The 23,261-nt window shown below is 45.6% G+C and overlaps 1 protein-coding gene across 1 annotated transcript in view; it reads left to right on the forward strand.

The window, feature by feature from the left end:
- The window catches only part of LOC123756575 (doublesex- and mab-3-related transcription factor 3), an 87,901-nt gene extending 64,843 nt beyond the window's left edge, over nt 1-23,058 (forward strand). Inside the window, exon 4 of the mRNA XM_045739820.2 lies at nt 22,010-23,058. Within this exon, the coding sequence (XP_045595776.1) occupies nt 22,010-23,046 (1,037 nt within the window). The 3' untranslated portion in view covers nt 23,047-23,058. The remainder of the gene's footprint in view (nt 1-22,009) is intronic.
- Nucleotides 23,059-23,261: the final 203 nt, after the last annotated feature.

Genomic DNA, 23,261 nt, shown 5'->3' on the forward strand with positions numbered 1-23,261 from the left:
ATAGTACAGGGGTACAAATTCATGTAAGGGGCCGACTAAACAAAGTCAAAGCAGCCTTAGGAAAACTGAGGAGATTCCGAAGCCTCAGTACACATCCAGATATACCTATATAAGGCTCTAGTTCGGCCGCATCTAGAGTATCCCCCAGTACCACTACACACCATAAAGAAAACTAACATGCTGAAAATGCAAGCAGTGCAAAATAAGGCACTAAGAAGAGCAACAAAACACCGTCCACCATATGATCAGACAATACAGGAGCTCCACGAACTCCTGAACGTACAGCCACTAAACACCAGACTACAGCACCAAGCCATCAGGGTGTGGAACACCATCGAAATGTTAGAGGACCCAATGTTAGAAAGATTACTCCATGAGACGCCCCGCTCCCACAGCTGGTGGCCCAAGAGCCTTGACTTATTAAATGAAAACCCAGCCCTACAGTACACAATTCCCAGATGAAATACTGACCAGAAATCCTTCCCCCAATAATTGGAAAAATTGAGTATGTATGTGTATATGTAAATGGATATGTATGTGTATGTGTATATGTGTGTATATATATATATATATATATATATATATATATATATATATATATATATATATATATATATATATTTATATATGACTGAAAACTCACACCCCAGAAGTGACTCGAACCCATACTCCCAGGAGCAACGCAACTGGTAACTACAGGGCGCCTTAATCCGCTTGACCATCACGGCCGGACAAAAGGCAGTGGTAGCCGAAGCTATTTGAACCACTTCCCCGCCGGCAACTCGGATGGTAATCTTGGGCATAGCATTTCACCAAATCACCTCATTCTTTGGGGCACACGTGAGGAACACAAATGCGAACAAGCCTGAATGGTCCCCAGCACTATGTGCGACTGAAAACTCACACCCCAGAAGTGACTCGAACCCATACTCCCAGGAGCAACGCAACTGGTAACTACAGGGCGCCTTAATCCGCTTGACCATCACGGCCGGACAAAAGGAAGTGGTAGCCGAAGCTATTTGAACCACTTCCCCGCCGGCAACTCGGATGGTAATCTTGGGCATAGCATTTCACCAAATCACCTCATTCTTTGGGGCACACGTGAGGAACACAAATGCGAACAAGCCTGAATGGTCCCCAGGACTATATGCGACTGAAAACTCACACCCCAGAAGTGACTTGAACCCATACTCCCAGGAGCAACGCAACTGGTAACTACAGGGCGCCTTAATCCGCTTGACCATCACGGCCGGACAAAAGGAAGTGGTAGCCGAAGCTATTTGAACCACTTCCCCGCCGGCAACTCGGATGGTAATCTTGGGCATAGCATTTCACCAAATCACCTCATTCTTTGGGGCACACGTGAGGAACACAAATGCGAACAAGCCTGAATGGTCCCCAGGACTATATGCGACTGAAAACTCACACCCCAGAAGTGACTCGAACCCATACTCCCAGGAGCAACGCAACTGGTAACTACAGGGCGCCTTAATCCGCTTGACCATCACGGCCGGACAAAAGGAAGTGGTAGCCGAAGCTATTTGAACCACTTCCCCGCCGGCAACTCGGATGCTAATCTTGGGCATAGCATTTCACCAAATCACCTCATTCTTTGGGGCACACGTGAGGAACACAAATGCGAACAAGCCTGAATGGTCCCCAGGACTATATGCGACTGAAAACTCACACCCCAGAAGTGACTCGAACCCATACTCCCAGGAGCAACACAACTGGTAACTACAGGGCGCCTTAATCCGCTTAAGGCGCCCTTAATAAAGGTGAAAACATGGGGGGATACATAAGGGATAAATGTGAGGTGAAACATAGAGGCTGCAGAAGGCTTATTGGCCCATACGAGGCAGCTCCTATCTAAACACAAAGATTAATCCAGTGTAATTGGCCTATTATGTTGGACATTGTCTTCTGTGTTGGCATCGATATGTTCTTATACATATATATCTTATACTTATATACATATATATTCTTATACATATACATATATATGTATATATATGTATATATGTATATATAATATATATGTATATATATATATATATATATATATATATATATATATATATATATATATATATATATATATATATATATATATATATATAACTGAAAACTCACACCCCAGAAGTGACTCGAACCCATACTCCCAGGAGCAACGCAACTGGTATGTACAAGACGCCTTAATCCACTTGACCATCACGACCGGACATAATGAGGTGATAGCCGAAGCTATTTGAACCACCCCACCGCCGGCACTCGGATGGTAATCTTGGGCATAGCATTTTACCAAATCACCTCATTCTTTGGGGCACACGTGAGGAACACAAATGCGAACATATCATATATATATATATATATATATATATATATATATATATATATATATATATATATATGTCGTACCTAGTAGCCAGAACGCACTTCTCAGCCTACTTTGCAAGGCCCGATTTGCCTAATAAGCCAAGTTTTCATGAATTAATATATTTTCTCAATTTTTTTTCTGATGAAATGATAAAGCTACCCATTTCATTATGTATGAGGTCAATTTTTTTTATTTGAGTTAAAATTAATGTAGATATATGACCGAACCTATCCAACCCCACCTAACCTACCCTAACCTTTCTTTATAGGTTAGGTTAGGTTAGGTAGTCGAAAAAGTTAGGTTAGGTTAGGTTAGGTAGGTTAGGTAGTCGAAAAACAATTAATTCATGGAAACTTGGCTTATTAGGCAAATAGGGCCTTGCATAGTTGGCTGAGAAGTGTGTTCTGGCTACTAGGTACGACATATATATATATATATATATATATATATATATATATATATATATATATATATATATATATATATATATTTATATTTATATATATATATTTATATATATATATATATATATATATATATATACATATATATATATATATATATATATATATATATATATATATATATATATATATATATGTCGTACCTAATAGCCAGAACGCACTTCTCAGCCTACTATTCAAGGCCCGATTTGCCTAATAAGCCAAGTTTTCATGAATTAATGTTTTTTCGTCTACCTAACCTACCTAACCTAACCTAACCTAGCTTTTTTTGGCTACCTAACCTAACCTTACCTATAAATATAGGTTAGGTTAGGTTAGGTAGGGTTGGTTAGGTTCGGTCATATATCTACGTTAATTTTAACTCCAATAAAAAAAAATTGACCTCATACATAGAGAAAAGGGTTGCTTTATCATTTCATAAGAAAAAAATTATAGTAAATATATTAATTCAGGAAAACTTGGCTTATTAGGCAAATCGGGCCTTGAATAGAAGGCTGAGAAGTGAGTTCTGGCTACTAGGTACGACATATATATATATATATATATATATATATATATATATATATAACTGAAAACTCACACCCCAGAAGTGACTCGAACCCATACTCCCACAACTGGTATGTACAGGGACGCCTTAATCCGCTTGACCATCACGACCGGACATAAGGAAGTGATAGCCGAGGCTATATGAACCACTTCCCCGCCGGCACTCGGATGGTAATCTTGGGCATAGCATTTTATCAAATCACCTCATTCTTTGGGGCACACGTGAGGAACACAAATGCAAACAAGCCTGAATGGTCCCCAGGACTATATACAACTGAAAACTCACACCCCAGAAGTGACTCGAACCCATACTCCCACAACTGGTATGTACAGGGACGCCTTAATCCGCTTGACCATCACGACCGGACATAAGGAAGTGATAGCCGAGGCTATATGAACCACTTCCCCGCCGGCACTCGGATGGTAATCTTGGGCATAGCATTTTATCAAATCACCTCATTCTTTGGGGCACACGTGAGGAACACAAATGCAAACAAGCCTGAATGGTCCCCAGGACTATATACAACTGAAAACTCACACCCCAGAAGTGACTCGAACCCATACTCCCACAACTGGTATGTACAGGGACGCCTTAATCCGCTTGACCATCACGACCGGACATAAGGAAGTGATAGCCGAGGCTATATGAACCACTTCCCCGCCGGCACTCGGATGGTAATCTTGGGCATAGCATTTCATCAAATCACCTCATTCTTTGGGGCACACGTGAGGAACACAAATGCAAACAAGCCTGAATGGTCCCCAGGACTATATACAACTGAAAACTCACACCCCAGAAGTGACTCGAACCCATACTCCCACAACTGGTATGTACAGGGACGCCTTAATCCGCTTGACCATCACGACCGGACATAAGGAAGTGATAGCCGAGGCTATATGAACCACTTCCCCGCCGGCACTCGGATGGTAATCTTGGGCATAGCATTTTATCAAATCACCTCATTCTTTGGGGCACACGTGAGGAACACAAATGCAAACAAGCCTGAATGGTCCCCAGGACTATATACAACTGAAAACTCACACCCCAGAAGTGACTCGAACCCATACTCCCACAACTGGTATGTACAGGGACGCCTTAATCCGCTTGACCATCACGACCGGACATAAGGAAGTGATAGCCGAGGCTATATGAACCACTTCCCCGCCGGCACTCGGATGGTAATCTTGGGCATAGCATTTTATCAAATCACCTCATTCTTTGGGGCACACGTGAGGAACACAAATGCAAACAAGCCTGAATGGTCCCCAGGACTATATACAACTGAAAACTCACACCCCAGAAGTGACTCGAACCCATACTCCCACAACTGGTATGTACAGGGACGCCTTAATCCGCTTGACCATCACGACCGGACATCAGGAAGTGATAGCCGAGGCTATATGAACCACTTCCCCGCCGGCACTCGGATGGTAATCTTGGGCATAGCATTTTATCAAATCACCTCATTCTTTGGGGCACACGTGAGGAACACAAATGCAAACAAGCCTGAATGGTCCCCAGGACTATATACAACTGAAAACTCACACCCCAGAAGTGACTCGAACCCATACTCCCACAACTGGTATGTACAGGGACGCCTTAATCCGCTTGACCATCACGACCGGACATAAGGAAGTGATAGCCGAGGCTATATGAACCACTTCCCCGCCGGCACTCGGATGGTAATCTTGGGCATAGCATTTTATCAAATCACCTCATTCTTTGGGGCACACGTGAGGAACACAAATGCAAACAAGCCTGAATGGTCCCCAGGACTATATACAACTGAAAACTCACACCCCAGAAGTGACTCGAACCCATACTCCCACAACTGGTATGTACAGGGACGCCTTAATCCGCTTGACCATCACGACCGGACATAAGGAAGTGATAGCCGAGGCTATATGAACCACTTCCCCGCCGGCACTCGGATGGTAATCTTGGGCATAGCATTTTATCAAATCACCTCATTCTTTGGGGCACACGTGAGGAACACAAATGCAAACAAGCCTGAATGGTCCCCAGGACTATATACAACTGAAAACTCACACCCCAGAAGTGACTCGAACCCATACTCCCACAACTGGTATGTACAGGGACGCCTTAATCCGCTTGACCATCACGACCGGACATAAGGAAGTGATAGCCGAGGCTATATGAACCACTTCCCCGCCGGCACCCGGCACTTGTATATAGTCCTGGGGACCATTCAGGCTTGTTTGCATTTGTGTTCCTCACGTGTGCCCCAAAGAATGAGGTGATTTGATAAAATGCTATGCCCAAGATTACCATCCGAGTGCCGGCGGGGAAGTGGTTCATATAGCCTTGGCTATCACTTCCTTATGTCCGGTCGTGATGGTCAAGCGGATTAAGGCGTCCCTGTACATACCAGTTGTGGGAGTATGGGTTCGAGTCACTTCTGGGGTGTGAGTTTTCAGTTGTATATAGTCCTGGGGACCATTCAGGCTTGTTTGCATTTGTGTTCCTCACGTGTGCCCCAAAGAATGAGGTGATTTGATAAAATGCTATGCCCAAGATTACCATCCGAGTGCCGGCGGGGAAGTGGTTCATATAGCCTCGGCTATCACTTCCTTATGTCCGGTCGTGATGGTCAAGCGGATTAAGGCGTCCCTGTACATACCAGTTGTGGGAGTATGGGTTCGAGTCACTTCTGGGGTGTGAGTTTTCAGTTGTATATAGTCCTGGGGACCATTCAGGCTTGTTTGCATTTGTGTTCCTCACGTGTGCCCCAAAGAATGAGGTGATTTGATAAAATGCTATGCCCAAGATTACCATCCGAGTGCCGGCGGGGAAGTGGTTCATATAGCCTCGGCTATCACTTCCTTATGTCCGGTCGTGATGGTCAAGCGGATTAAGGCGTCCCTGTACATACCAGTTGTGGGAGTATGGGTTCGAGTCACTTCTGGGGTGTGAGTTTTCAGTTGTATATAGTCCTGGGGACCATTCAGGCTTGTTTGCATTTGTGTTCCTCACGTGTGCCCCAAAGAATGAGGTGATTTGATAAAATGCTATGCCCAAGATTACCATCCGAGTGCCGGCGGGGAAGTGGTTCATATAGCCTCGGCTATCACTTCCTTATGTCCGGTCGTGATGGTCAAGCGGATTAAGGCGTCCCTGTACATACCAGTTGTGGGAGTATGGGTTCGAGTCACTTCTGGGGTGTGAGTTTTCAGTTGTATATAGTCCTGGGGACCATTCAGGCTTGTTTGCATTTGTGTTCCTCACGTGTGCCCCAAAGAATGAGGTGATTTGATAAAATGCTATGCCCAAGATTACCATCCGAGTGCCGGCGGGGAAGTGGTTCATATAGCCTCGGCTATCACTTCCTTATGTCCGGTCGTGATGGTCAAGCGGATTAAGGCGTCCCTGTACATACCAGTTGTGGGAGTATGGGTTCGAGTCACTTCTGGGGTGTGAGTTTTCAGTTGTATATAGTCCTGGGGACCATTCAGGCTTGTTTGCATTTGTGTTCCTCACGTGTGCCCCAAAGAATGAGGTGATTTGATAAAATGCTATGCCCAAGATTACCATCCGAGTGCCGGCGGGGAAGTGGTTCATATAGCCTCGGCTATCACTTCCTTATGTCCGGTCGTGATGGTCAAGCGGATTAAGGCGTCCCTGTACATACCAGTTGTGGGAGTATGGGTTCGAGTCACTTCTGGGGTGTGAGTTTTCAGTTGTATATAGTCCTGGGGACCATTCAGGCTTGTTTGCATTTGTGTTCCTCACGTGTGCCCCAAAGAATGAGGTGATTTGATAAAATGCTATGCCCAAGATTACCATTCGAGTGCCGGCGGGGAAGTGGTTCATATAGCCTCGGCTATCACTTCCTTATGTCCGGTCGTGATGGTCAAGCGGATTAAGGCGTCCCTGTACATACCAGTTGTGGGAGTATGGGTTCGAGTCACTTCTGGGGTGTGAGTTTTCAGTTGTATATAGTCCTGGGGACCATTCAGGCTTGTTTGCATTTGTGTTCCTCACGTGTGCCCCAAAGAATGAGGTGATTTGATAAAATGCTATGCCCAAGATTACCATCCGAGTGCCGGCGGGGAAGTGGTTCATATAGGCTCGGCTATCACTTCCTTATGTCCGGTCGTGATGGTCAAGCGGATTAAGGCGTCCCTGTACATACCAGTTGTGGGAGTATGGGTTCGAGTCACTTCTGGGGTGTGAGTTTTCAGTTGTATATAGTCCTGGGGACCATTCAGGCTTGTTTGCATATATATATATATATATATATATATATATATATATATATATATATATATATATATTATTAAATATGACCGAAAAAGTAAGATTAATAATTCTAACACGAATTTTCTCGACCTTTCTTACGTTTCTTTTCACTGTTGATGGTAATTCAAAGATCAATTCTCCAAAATTAATTTTTATTTCTAGTCTGACGCGACACTTGAGAGTGTTTCGTAAAACTTATTACATTTTCAAAGACTTTAGTTTACACAAACACACACAACTTTAACTGAATAGAGCTTAAACATCTTTCGAGTTTTTATATCTACATTTGGGTGAAGTGACATGTTACAATAGTTTTGGATGAGGTGAAAATAAACTTTTAACACAAGACAGAACACGAAACAATTAAATACAAACAGGTATTAAAAGTAGGTAACTGCAGAAGGCCTATTTTCATTGGCCCATATTTCTTGATGCTTCTATATTGGAGCGGAGTCTTGAAGTGGGTAGAATATAGTTGTGCATTAATTGGCTGTTGATTGCTGGTGTTGACTTCGTGATGTGTAGTGCCAGACGTCGAGCCGCCTGCTATCGCTGTATCTAACGATGATTACTGTGTTGTTTGCTAAGATTTCTCTGTTGATAGTTTGGTTGTGGGAAGAGGCTATATGTTCCTTAATGGAGCCCTGTTGCTTGTGCATCGTTAAACGCCTGGAAAGAGATGTTGTTGTCTTGCCTATATACTGAGTTTTTGAGGCTTACAATCCCCAAGAGGGCATTTGAAGGCAGAGACGACGTTGGTCTCTTTTAGTTTTTGGTCCAGGGAAGCAGGTTGCCTTTGACCTCTCTGTTGATGATGGCAGCAGAGCTGCCTGGGGCGCTAGCCAGTACAAAGGCTTTCACGAGGTCCAGTAATATCAGTATTCCTGGTCTGTCATTTTGGTGGGCTAGCAGAGTGGTAAAACATGTATGCAGCGTCTCCCTCTGGGCCGATGTTTATAATCATTTTATAGGTTATTTTGGCGTCTTCTGAAGATGTATGTTTGGAGTTTTTCTTAGCCCGATTGATCTCATCTAGTGTGAAAGGGGTATCAGTGTTAGTGACTTCTGCACATGCTGCAAGGATTCTGGGCCACTTTTCTTCCTCTAATCCTGTCTGCACTGCTTGTACATCAGGTGGAAGTTGATTACTGGCTGCTCTTTCTGCAAATTTGGTTGCTGGTACTTCGGCTTCCTGTTGAGGATCCTTAGGGTGTTGGGCTTTTGGTTTTTTATTTCCTTTGGCCCGGTGGATTTGCTGCCACATCTCTCCAAGAGAGGTGTGTTCATTCAGATGTGAACACCATTCCAGCCACTTTTGTTCTTTGATTATCCTGGTCCCTTGATGCACATTTTCATCATGTGCTCCATTGCAACTCTAAAAGTAAGGTCCTGTTGCGGTCACTTGGCTGCTTTTTGTATAGCTTCCTTGTGCTGTTGAGTCTATGATTGAGTACCTTAACACGTTCGCAATAGTACCAGTGATCTTTATGGTTTCCGGTGGACTGTTTCTTCAGTGGAATTGAGTGGTTGGTTGCACTTTTAATTCGGTTGACAAAATCTTGTTCAGCCTGATTAATGTTTTCAAGGACAACATAGTTTCTATGCCGCTCTGAGATGAAGTTTTGAAAGCGGTCCCATTTTCCTAAAGCGAAATTCCAGGCTTCTGGTGGGGGTGAAGGTGGGGTGGGTAGATCCAACTAAAGATCAATTTGAGTCCCTTAGTGGTCGCTTGTGAGTGTGGGCGCAACTGATCATGTTGCAGCATTTCTGATAGAGGCTGAAATAAAGGTAAGGTCTAGCCTGCTTCCTTGGATGTGGGTGGGTTCATTCTTATATAGGATTTGAATTTCTGGTAACTTGTCTAGTAGATGTGCTATGTGAGTGCCGGCCTCATTTGTTGTGTTCGAGCCCAGTGACAAACGATGATGGGTTTTGAAGTCACCACAAATTAATGTATCTGAGGTGGAGACGTCCAAATAACACTGAACGATTCATTTCAGCGCGTGGAAACCTGTAAACATTAAACACTTCGTGTTTATCGTGTCTTAGCTCTATTGACACTCCCATCACTTTTGTCCCCGGCCCACACTCGGGTGGGCTGGGTATGGGCTTGGAGATTAGATCACTTTTCACATAGATGGCACATTCCCTGCATTGTTCGTTGACCCATGGAATAAGAAGCCTTGATAGCCTGATTTTTTTTGGTTCAAATACGTCTCAAAACATTCCACAGGGATGAGCTCCGTGGATTTTCACTCATTCCTCTGCTTAGGAAGAAAGGAAATACTGTGAGTGGGAGTGAGACTGAACGGCGTGATGTCACCAGTGGAGTCCCATAGGGATATGTACTCGGACCTATCCATCACCATCCATGAATGAAGGGCTAGGTAGATGGATGTATAGCTGAAAAGATAGATGGATGGACAGATGGAAAGATAGATGGATAGAAAGATGAGTAGGTGCATGGATGGACAGATGAAAAAACCTTCCTCACGTCACCACAACACCACCACCTGCTACAGCAACACCATCACCTGCCACACGTCACCACAACACCACCACCTGTTACAACAACACCATCACCTGCCACACGTCACCATACCACCATCACCTGCCACACGTCACCACAACATCATCACCTGCCACAAGTCACCACAACACCACCACCTGCTACAACAACACCATCACCTGCCACACGTCACCACAACACCACCACCTGTTACAACAACACCATCACCTGCCACACGTCACCATACCACCATCACTTGGCACAACAACACCATCACCTGCCACACGTCACCACAACACCATCACCTGCCACACGTCACAACAACACCACCACCTGCCACAACAACACCATCACCTGCCACCACAACACCACCACCTGCCACACGTCACAACAACACCATCACCTGCCACCACAACACCACCACCTGCCACACGTCACAACACCACCACCACCTGCCACACGTCACAACAACACCACCACCTACCACACGTCACAGCAACACCACCACCTGCCACACGTCACAACAACACCACCACCTACCACACGTCACAACAACACCACCACCTGCCACACGTCACAACAACACCACCACCTACCACACGTCACAACACCACCACCACCTGCCACACGTCACAACACCACCACCACCTGCCACACGTCACAACAACACCAACACCTGCCACCACAACACCACCACCTACCACACGTCACAACAACACCAACACCTGCCACACGTCACAACAACACCACCACCTACCACACGTCACAACAACACCACCACCTGCCACACGTCACAACAACACCACCACCTACCACACGTCACAACAACACCACCACCTGCCACACGTCACAACAACACCACCACCTGCCACACGTCACAACAACACCAACACCTGCCACACGTCACAACAACACCACCACCTGCCACACGTCACAACAACACCAACACCTGCCACACGTCACAACAACACCACCACCTACCACACGTCACAACAACACCACCACCTGCCACACGTCACAACAACACCACCACCTGCCACACGTCACAGCACCACCACCACCTGCCACACGTCACAACAACACCACCACCTACCACACGTCACAACACCACCACCACCTGCCACACGTCACAACAACACCAACACCTGCCACACGTCACAACAACACCACCACCTGCCACACGTCACAACACCACCACCACCTGCCACACGTCACAACACCACCACCACCTACCACACGTCACAACAACACCACCACCTACCACACGTCACAACAACACCACCACCTGCCACACGTCACAACAACACCACCACCTGCCACACGTCACAACACCACCACCACCTACCACACGTCACAACACCACCACCACCTACCACACGTCACAACAACACCACCACCTGCCACACGTCACAACAACACCACCACCTGCCACACGTCACAACACCACCACCACCTGCCACACGTCACAACAACACCACCACCTACCACACGTCACAACAACACCACCACCTGCCACACGTCACAACAACACCATCACCCGCCATCACAACACCAACACCTGCCACACGTCACCGCAAGACTGTACAGCACTGGCCCTGCTGCTCATTACACCAAATGATCATCCTGGCCAGTATATCACAACATCTTCAGGGAGCGGAGGAGCGTAACTTCCTGTGTCTCGTGCAGTGGCGGCCGGCCCCCCGCCCCGGCCAGCTGGGGCAGCAAGGACCGCCTTGTGTCTGGAGCGGAAGAACCCGTGGCTATGTTCCTTTCCCACTGCCTGGGTCAACAGTGCTGCCTCTGTCCCGGCCGTAACTCTACTCCTTGTTTCCTCCTCTCCCTGCCTCCGGCGCCCGCGCTCCATCCCGCAGCCTCGTTAACACCGTCCCTCACTACTCCTCTCCCATATGCTTCGCTCATTGTTTAAGTAGTGATATGGTGGTTACATCGAGCTTACTTACCTTGCCATGATTTCGGGGCTCAGCGTCCCCGCGGCCCAGTCCCCGACCGGGCCTCTTGGTTGCTGGACTGGTCAACCAGGCTGTTAGACGCGGCTGCTCGCAGCCTGACGTATGAATTACAGACTGGTTGATCAAGTATATTTTGGAGGTGTTTATCCAGTTCTCTCTTGAACACTGTGAGGGGTCGGCCAGTTATGCCCGTTATGTGTAGTGGAAGCGTGTTGAACAGTCTCAGGCCTCTAATGTTGATAGTTCTCTCTCAGAGTACCTGTTGCACCTCTGCATTTCAACGGGGGAATTTTGCACCTCCTGCCACAACGCAGGATGTGGAGGCAGACTTCGTATACCCTTTCAAATTATGATAAGATAGAGCCCAATAGGCTCAGGAATCTGTGCCATTCCAATTAGTTCTTGTGGAGTAGAACTCAAAGAACCCCATCAACCAGGTATCAACCAGTTAGTTGATTGATAATTGAGAGGCGGGACCAAAGAGCCAAAGCTCTTTGCAAAGCTCAACCCGTGCAAGAACCACTAGGTGAGCTAGAGCAGAACCTGTCACACACCCTATCACTTGTCTTCTCCGACCTTCACCACTTCTCCCCATTCCTCATGCAACCTCTTTCCTCTCTACTCCTTCCCTCACCTCTAATAAGGGTCTCATAGTATAGTTGGCTTCATTCTCGACTCATAATTGGGAATCATGTGTTCGATTTCCGTAGTGATACAAATCGTTGGGGACGTTTGCTTTTACCAAAAAGCTTAGTTCACTCAGCTATATAGGGTCCCTGGAGCTACGACACTGTTGTGGGGTTGCCTCTTGTAAAGGAGCAGTAGTGTGACCTTGAGAAGACGTCGATACTTAAGTATATTATACACAGGCTTCCTGTCCCCCAACCAAACGAATGGCTGAATTTGACTCACTAATATATGCTTCAATTCTTCGCTCTTGCGTCATTAGCCAGCTTAATTTTACTTTTTAAATTTGCTCTGAGGGGCGAGATTATTGGGCAGCGTCACTCATCCTGTGAGTAAACATTCCGCCATAGCAGCGTGTACCACACCCTCAATAGGAAGAAAACCGCTGGGTTGTTCATCCTGTCACTTCAAAGTTGTTTTGAAGACTATGCCTGTCCGTCATACCGAGCTTCTGTTTAGACTCACTTCCGTCTTGTGTAAACTCTCCATTGTACCCTTCAGCTTGAATCTTTGTTAATGAATCACTTGGATAATTCATTACTTTCGTCTTAGACGTCAATTAAATACGAACGTCTGCTCTAGTTTTCGATTATTCATCCTATCCTAATGTAACGGTGGTTTCTACGGCGCGATGAGCCGAGTAAACAGATTTACAACTGTGGTTGAGTATAACATTATCATATGAGGATGATTCTTCTATTTCAGAAATTACTCTGGATAATCTCTGGATTGTTACTCTGGATAATAATCATCGTCATTAGTCCTTATAATTTTGCGAACTTTCTTGCTTAAGACATATATAGTTAGTTAGAGCAACGCATACGCCTTTTGTTAAGTGTCATAGAGATGTTAAGAAGTTTTAATTTAGCTTAAAATAAAAGTAGTAGTACAATGGAATGAACAAATGAAGCAAGTTGGAGAAGTGAACTTCATAATTATAAAACTTGGTTCGATAGGAAAACAGTGTCTAATTCAATGAAATTGTCATTGAATTAGACAACTGGCGGCTAGAAAGGGGTCCAAGAGCTAAAGATCGATACTGCTTTCATAAATAGATATATACAAATAGGTGAATACACCTGCACTTTATTAAAACCACTCTTCCATACCTGCAACTTACCACCAACACCGCACACAACTTGACACACCTGCTTCTTCCCACCACCGCCTGACACACCTCTAACTTACCACCACCACCACCGCCTAACACACTTACAACACCACACACCACCTAACACACCTGCAACACCACTCACCACCTAACACACCTGCAACACCACACACAACCTAATACACCTGCAATACCACACAAGGGACTGTGGCTGAGTGGACAGCGCTTGGGACTCGAAATCCTTGGGTCCGGATTCGATCCCCGGCTATGACAGAAACCAAATAGGCAGAGTTTCTTTCTCCCGGGGTACCTGGGAGTTAGACAGCTGTTACAGGCTGTTTCCTGGGGTGTGTGTGAAAAAAGTTGATTTGATTGACAGATGAGAGGTGAGCCTCTCATAGTGTACATACAACTACGTGAATACACACTACCTGACACACCTGCACCCTACCACCACCACCTGACACACCTGCACCCTACCACCACCACCTGACACACCTGCACCCTACCACCACCACCTGACACACCTGCACCCTACAACCACCACCTGACACACCTGCACCCTACCACCACCACCTGACACACCTGCACCCTACCACCACCACCTGACACACCTGCACCTTACAACCACCACCTGACACACCTACACCTTACCACCACCACCTGACACACCTGCACCCTACCACCACCACCTGACACACCTGCACCTTACAACCACCACCTGACACACCTGCACCTTACCACCACCACCTGACACACCTGAACCTTACCACCACCACCTGACACACCTGCACCTTACAACCACCACCTGACACACCTGCACCTTACCACCACCACCTGACACACCTGCACCTTACAACCACCACCTGACACACCTGCACCTTACAACCACCACCTGACACACCTGCACCTTACAACCACCACCTGACACACCTGCACCTTACCACCACCACCTGACACACCTGCACCTTACCACCACCACCTGACACACCTGCACCTTACAACCACCACCTGACACACTTGCACCTTACCACCACCACCTGACACACCTGCACCTTACCACCACCACCTGACACACCTGCACCTTACAACCACCACCTGACACACCTGCACCTTACCACCACCACCTGACACACCTGCACCTTACAACCACCACCTGACACACCTGCACCTTACAACCACCACCTGACACACCTGCACCTTACCACCACCACCTGACACATCTGCACCTCACCACCACCACCTCACACACCTGCACCTTACCACCACCACCTCACACACCTGCACCTCACCACCACCACCTCACACACCAATACACAACACCTGTAGGTGTTGAACCACTAACGTCAGAATTCTTCAAATATATTTGCCGAAGGGCGCCTGACAGCTGGGTGGACAGCGCTTCGAATTCGTAGTCCTGAGGTTCCGGGCTCAATCCCAGGTGGAGGCGGAGACAAATGGGCAAAATGTTTCTTTCATCTAATGCCCCTGTTACCTAGCAGTAAATGTCTAACCTGGGAGTTAGACAGCTGCTACGGGCTGCTTCCTGGGGGGGGAGGGTAACAGAAAGAAAGCTTGGTTCAGGACCGGGCCGCGGGGACGCTAAGCTCCGAAATCATCTCAAGATAACCTCAAGATAGGAAGGTAAGAGAAGAATAGGTATGGTCACTCTTACAATAAAGAAATGAAATGAAAATGTACCTCCACATTTAACGTGAGGTTCAAGTGTGATAAGCTCGTGCCCAGGAGCTGTGCCTTAGTGCATGTGTGGCAGTTGTGCACAGCAAGATGCACAGCTCCTGAACAAACACACAAGATATGGGGCAGCTTAAGAATTAGCATAGCTGTAATAGATATTCAACAAACTGCTGGTGATAATGTAGCAAGCAGTCACAGACGCTGTTGGGACGTAATTTCCCCTGGGAGTGATAACCGCAGAGGAGGGACCGGATGGTGGGGGTTACATGAGCCTCTTAATGCATGTCTCAGTTCTCTGTGACTTCCTCCTGCCGTCTTTTACCCTTTAACCCCTTCTCCCTTCTCCTTTTGGATCTTTAAATTATCTCTTTATCTTTCCCTCACTTACTTTCACTCACTTCCTCTTTGAAATATGATGCAGCAGATGTCCTTACACTATGCAACCTTTAACAAACCTACGACCTTGAGTAGATCTTCCCCTTCAGATCTCCAGCTGTCATCGTTTGCTTAAATCAACATAGCATAGTTTAACATGAAGCATCGATGAAAACTTTCCTTTGTTTAGTTAATCTTTTAAAAAGAAGAATTGTAAATGCATGAATGAGGCAAGGTAATACCAGCGTAAGAAGCCAAGAAGTAGAGGGCTGCTACTCGGCAAGTTCAACAGAAGGTGTTTATTCATCAGGAACAGCTCCCATCTGGTTAATGATTTCCCGCACGTGCGAGGCATTTGTGTAACACTACACCCTTGAGTATCACAGCTGCGGAGTCACTGCATCTCGGATTTATACGTGTTTGTATATCTTGTTAATTATCTGACTTGCCCGTGCTTCAATCTCCGGAGCAATGCGTGGTTCTGGCTGATATCCGCGGCCCGGAAGTTTCATCACTCCTAACCAACACACGATGAGAGGGGATTGGGGTGGGGTGATGGGGGGGGGTGTCTGGGGGAGGGAAAGATGGGGAGGGGAACAAAAATTAGCTCTTACTATCATGTATGCATTTTGCTGATTAGTGAAGGTCAAGCCAGCTTTAATAACAGGATATTTTAAGTAAAGTGTATAGGCTCTCGTCCACACAGCTCAGATGGAATTCAAGCTTAGACACATGTTTTGCATTTAGCATCTAATATACTTAAAATAGTTAGTAGTATTTAAACGACAACGATGGATTTATGGTATTACAAAGAACAAATCATCTGAGCGTTCTTGCTTACTTGTAATTCCACTTTATGTATCTTGAGGTTATCTTGAGATGATTTCGGGGCTTTAGTGTCCCCGCGGCCCGGTCCTCGACCAGGCCTCCACCCCCAGGAAGCAGCCCGTGACAGGTGACTAACACCCAGGTACCTATTTCACTGCTAGGTAACAGAGGCATAGGGCGAAAGAAACTCTGCCCATTGTTTCTCGCCGGCGCCTGGGATCGAACCCAGGACCACAGGATCACAAGTCCAGCGTGCTGTCCGCTCGGCCGACCGGCTCCCCATTGGATAATTATATAGAGGATAATTATATTGTGGACTATGCTTACAATGTATAAGAGTGTAATACAATATATGAAAACCAGTGCTGAAGGATTTGTTATCGTAACATTTACTTCAGTATGCTAACTCAATTGTACGAATGCCACCTGTCATGGGCGCCACCTGTCATTGGCACCACTCGTCATGGGCACAACCTGCCATGTGCACCACCTGTCATGCCTATCACCTATCATGTAAACCACTATCAATACAAACCAATGTAACAGATATGTAAGCTTTGACTCCAAAGGTCATGTACACATCTGACCTTCCACACGTCTCAATACACGTCTTGCCTTGCATAAATCATGCATTTTCTTAGTCACCCGATAACTTCCTAATATCTTGCCGTGTATAATCAAACCATGAATATCTAGGTCATATTCATTAGGTCGTGTACACCACGGTCATGTACACCACGGTCATGTACACTACAGTCATGTACACCATGGCCATATGCACCATGGTCATGTACACCACGGTCATGTACACCACGGTCATGAACACCACGGTCATGTGCACCACGGTCGTGTACACCATAGTCATGTACACCATGGTCAAGTACACCACGGTCATGTACACCATAGTCATGTACACCATGGTCAAGTACACCACGGTCATGTACACCATAGTCATGTACACCATGGTCATGTACACCACGGTCATGTACACCATGGTCATGTACACCATGGTCGTGTACACCACGGTCATGTACACCATGGTCATGTTCACCATGGTCATGTACACCACGGTCATGTACATCATGGTCATGTACACCATGGTCATGTACACCATGGTCATGTACACCACGGTCATGTACACCATGGTCATGTACACCATAGTCATGTACACCATGGTCATGTACACCACGGTCATGTACGCCATGGTCATGCACACTAGGGTCATGTACACTAGGGTCATATACACCATGGTCATGTACACTAAGGTCATGTACACCATGATCATGTACACCATAGTCATGTACACCATGGTCATGTACACCATGGTCATGTACACAACGGTCATGTACACCACGGTCATGTACGCCATAGTCATGTACAACATGGTCATGTACACCACGGTCATGTACACTAAGGTCATGTACACCATGGTCATGTACACCACGGTCATGTACACCATGGTCATGTACACTAAGGTCATGTACACCATGGTTATGTACACCATGGTCATGTACACCATGGTCATGTACACTCATGGTCATGTACTCCTTGGTCATGTACACAACGGGCATGTACACCACGGTCATGTACACCATGGTAATGTACACCATAGTCATGTACACCATGGTCATGTACACCACGGTCATGTACACCACGGTCATGTACACCATAGTCATGTACACCATAGTCATGTATACCATCTTGAGGATATCTTGAGATGATTTCGGGGCTTTAGTGTCCCCGCGGCCCGGTCCTCGACCAGGCCTCCACCCCCAGGAAGCAGCCCGTGACAGCTGACTAACACCCACGTACCTATTTACTGCTAGGTAACAGGGGCATTCAGGATGAAAGAAACTTTTGCCCATTTGTTTCTGCCTCGTGCGGGAATCGAACCCGTGCCACAGAATTACGAGTCCTGCGCGCTATCCACCAGGCTACGAGGCCCCTCAAATGGCCATGGTCATGTACACCACGGTCATGTACACCACGGTCATGTACGCCACGGTCATGTACACCATAGTCATGTACACCATGGTCATGTACACCATGGTCATGTACACCATGGTCATGTACACCATGGTCATGTACACTATGGTCATATACACCACGGTCATGTTCACAACGGTCATATACACCATGGTCATGTACACCACGGTCATGTACACTAAGGTCATGTACACCACGGTCATGTACACCACGGTCATGTTCACAACTGTCATATACTCCATAGTCATGTACACCACGGTCATGTACACCATAGTCATGTACACCACGGTCATGTACACCATAGTCATGTGCACCATGGTCATGTACATCACGGTCATGTACACTAAGGTCATGTACACCATGGTCATGTACACCACGGTCATGTACACCATAGTCATGTACACTATGGTCATGTACACCACGGTCATGTACACTAAGGTCATGTACACCATGGTCATGTACACCACGGTCATGTACAATATAGTCATGTACACCATGGTCATGTACACCTTGGTTATGTACACTGTGATCATTTACACTAAGGTCATGTACACTTGGGTCATGTACATCATGGTCATGTACACTAAGGTCATGTACATCATGGTCATGTACACTAAGGTCATGTACACCATGGTCATGTACACTAAGGTCATGTACATTAGGGCAATGTACACTAGGATCATGTACACCACGGTCATGTACACCTTGGTCATGTACACCATGGTCATGTACACTAGGGCCATGTTCACTAGGGTCATGTACACCACGGTCATGTACACTAAGGTCATGTACACTAGGGTCATGTGCACTAGGTCATATAGGGTACACTATAGCTAGTGCATTGTCTCTGGATATCTTTTTGTTAAGCTTGAAAGAGTAGTACCCAGTGGCTTGTTCGTACCATATCGTAGTAGATCTTCCTTCCGCTACTTAAGCTTGTGGCGACTTTTGATAGTTGGGTGTATTTTCTTCTTGATTTGCTCCTTAATCTCCTTAAATATTATCTCTGTGCTGACTAGATAACAATGCCTGGAGCGAAGATTTAGAGTCGGTATGAATAATGTAAATTATTCTCAGTTTATAGTTTATAGCCTTCTTCAAGGCATATAATTCTTTTTGCAATGTTAAGCACCCACTATTCATGCTCCAGTAAGCTTCGTGGTTGTTAGTGTAAACTACTGCCCCGGCAAAACCTTTTTCTTGATCAACTGATCCGTCTGTGAAGATGTGAGTCGTTGTTGGTCTTGAGATGGTTTCCATTTGTTGTTTTATGACTGCTTTGAGCCTCTGTGAGTCACATGCTGATTTTTTTAACTGGAAATCCTTCAATGATTATCTTTAGACTCGATTCTTCCATGGAGGAGGCTTCCACTTTGAAGGATCGTGGTAGGCAGGCCTTATATCCGCCAGGGTAGGTCACCTGACCACCAAGGTAGGGGATGAAACCTACGGATAAAAGGGGACGAAATAGGCAGAGGAAAGAGACATATATGGATAACTGTACAAAACAAAACACTTGATAATATATATAAGTGGCGCTGGATGGAAATAATTAATAAATCAATAAAGGGTTCCCATACCAATACCTGACAACCTGGCGAATGAAATCTTACCTGATTACCTAGGTCAACAGGCAGAGGTGCATGATCCCAGCTTTACAGACTGCACCTTCAAATCTCCAACCATCACCTTCTGAGGCTCACAAGCAAACCCTACTAATGTTGATACATATACATTTCCACGCAACCACCAAGATAGAGCGAAACACTTTTAAATAATTTAAAAGTCAAAGAATTATGGAACACCACAGCAAACCTGTTGGCCCGTATTAGACGGGTTCAGTTTAAATCCAAATCTTCTCATCTACATATCTATATTGTATAATCCTTAAACCTGTTAAAGTACTTGTTTCAATAGTGCTAGCTGAGAGTCTATTCAATTCATCCCCAATCCTATTTCCAACGAGCGTTTTTTTTTTTTTTTGTTATCATGTACCGCCATTGTTGTGGTTTTAACCAATTCCGACCGTTACAGAAGCCTGTTTATATCCCCATGTTTACTCTAGTGTCCCACCTGAGAACCTTACTTATATCCCCCCTTAATTCTTTGTTTCATCCTAGTGCACAGTGAGACAATTAATCGGTAATAGTAGGAATTTTCTGTGGATGCTGCAGAAGGATGACATTCGTGCTTGTTTTTCTGATGCTTCTTAATATGAACACTAGCATCCTGGTGCACAGCAGTCTCGCTAACCATTACCTCCAACAAACACACACCGCCAACAAATAAGTTTTCCAGACCCTGTTCATAATGAAGTCAATGCTATATTCCAGACAGCCTTCAGTTTTAAATATCTTAAAACTCTTGGTGTTAGAAATATATGTAGTAGGAGTCTTAATAGAGGAAAAATGGATTGGTTAGAAAGGCGGGGTCCAAGAGCTAATAGCTCGACTCTGCCGGCTCAAATAGTAAATACATACTAGAAACTATAGGGCAAATAGTTTTCAATATGTGTTTTTGTATTTATTGATAATGTAAAATGTTATTCTTCAAATAATTCAACAACAATGAAGGGAAGGGAAGGGAACTATCAGGAGAAAGCGCCAAGCAATTACGACTATAACAATGAAGAACAATTTACCCAAAAAATTTAATAGGTGTGAGAACAAAAATCCTGAGTAGGGCATATGATATAATCTAAACTGAACATTTTTAAAAGCTTACGACAGACAATAGCGAAGCCCAAATATAGCTTAATGATTGGTCAGGATTTTATTGCACTGTTTACTCACGTGACAAATTTAAGCCTTCAAGTTCAATGAAGAACTCCAAACAATTAATAAATATAAATAAATTATTGCAAGGAATGTAATTATATAGTGGTTAACAATATTCCTGTTCAGTGTAACTTATTATTAGCGCAGGAGCATGTAAGTTAGAAGATTTCACCATTGATACAATATGCGAGAGTTAATCATTTGTGAAAGCTGTGATCTGGTGTCAGGTATATTTCCTCTATAGTTATAATTCCTCTCAAGGTTTATGTTGATAGTTTATTTTATAATAAGTACAACATAACTATATAAGTTCGCATTTGCATTTAATTTATTTTAACAATTCCAAAGAATTTTATAATAATAATCCTATTTAATGAAGACAAGCCATAATTTAAAGGAGCTATGTTTACTCTCCGGCAGATCTCCGGCAGCGCCTGGGGCGAGAGTGGCGTGTCCCTCCATACCTCAGCGAGAGACAACGGAAACGGCGGGCTTTTGCTGATCGCGATCTAGAAAACGTCATGTTGCAACGTGAATCCATACTAGCTCAGGCCGCCCAGCTGACCACTCATCCCAACCACATTCCTCCAGAATGGGTGGCACATGTTGCTCTCCTGCCAGTCCATCTCCAAGAGGCATTGAGGCTACACCCACAGCCAGCACAAGCGCTTCTGCAGCTGGTCATTGAGGCTTGTGGGGGTGACAGGGAGAGAGCACTACAATACCTGGCCACCCCTCCGCCTACAGTCAGCCAGCCGGTCCTTAGTCGCGCCGCCCACGACGTTTGTGGGAGTGTCTCTGGAGGGATGCATTTAGTTCACGAGCTTCCATCACGCTTCCTTCAATTATCCTTGGCTGCCGCGGCGTCCACTTCCCCATCAATTTCCCTGCCGTCCACCTCCCCGACCACTACGCATCCTCTCTTTTCAGCTTCATCTGGCTCAGCATTTACAGTTGTTGGTCGGGACACAAGCCGAGAATCGCCCTCTTCATCATGCTCCTCACCGCCCACACGTCCTCCTCTCACACCTAGCCCTCAGGATCAGACAGGTACAGAAAATCCTTCATCAGATCGGTTTAACAGCCAAAAGTTTGAGGCTAATTTATCCTTATCCCCATCGGGAAGAACTGTGACCTCCACAACTACTGCAACTCTCCCATGCGAGACTGAGGTGTCGGTTTTTTACCCGGCCATTTCATTGCTAAGGAATCCTGAATTCTTGCCAACCTCCCCAACTCCTCCCACTCACAAGTCCCCGCCTTCAGCAATATTTCCCTCTTCCCAGTGTGTGTTGCCGGGGGATAACAGTTGCTCACGCACTACTAACCAGTCCCGCCCGCTGCCGGTGTCAAGACACTCTCCGTCAGACCGCTCACAAGCTCACACCACCTGCCCAACACCCAGGAAAGCTGTCATTTCCTTCTCTGTGGAGTCCATCATTGGGAAACCGGTTTAGTCATATTTTTTGTTTGTGAAACTCTTAATGATTATGTAATACCACATGAATCGACAGCATCAACAAGATTATGCAAGACCTTCAGCGGTTAAATATTTCATATTAAGACAAATAATTTAATATTCTATAGTAATATTAACATACATATGTGATACAAACGGTTCACAATAATTGTGAATGAACAAAATACCCGAATACGGGTGAAAATATGACAA

This window comes from Procambarus clarkii, chromosome 25 (genome assembly GCF_040958095.1).
Source record: "Procambarus clarkii isolate CNS0578487 chromosome 25, FALCON_Pclarkii_2.0, whole genome shotgun sequence".
In the NCBI taxonomy this organism is placed as follows: Eukaryota; Metazoa; Arthropoda; class Malacostraca; order Decapoda; family Cambaridae; genus Procambarus; species Procambarus clarkii.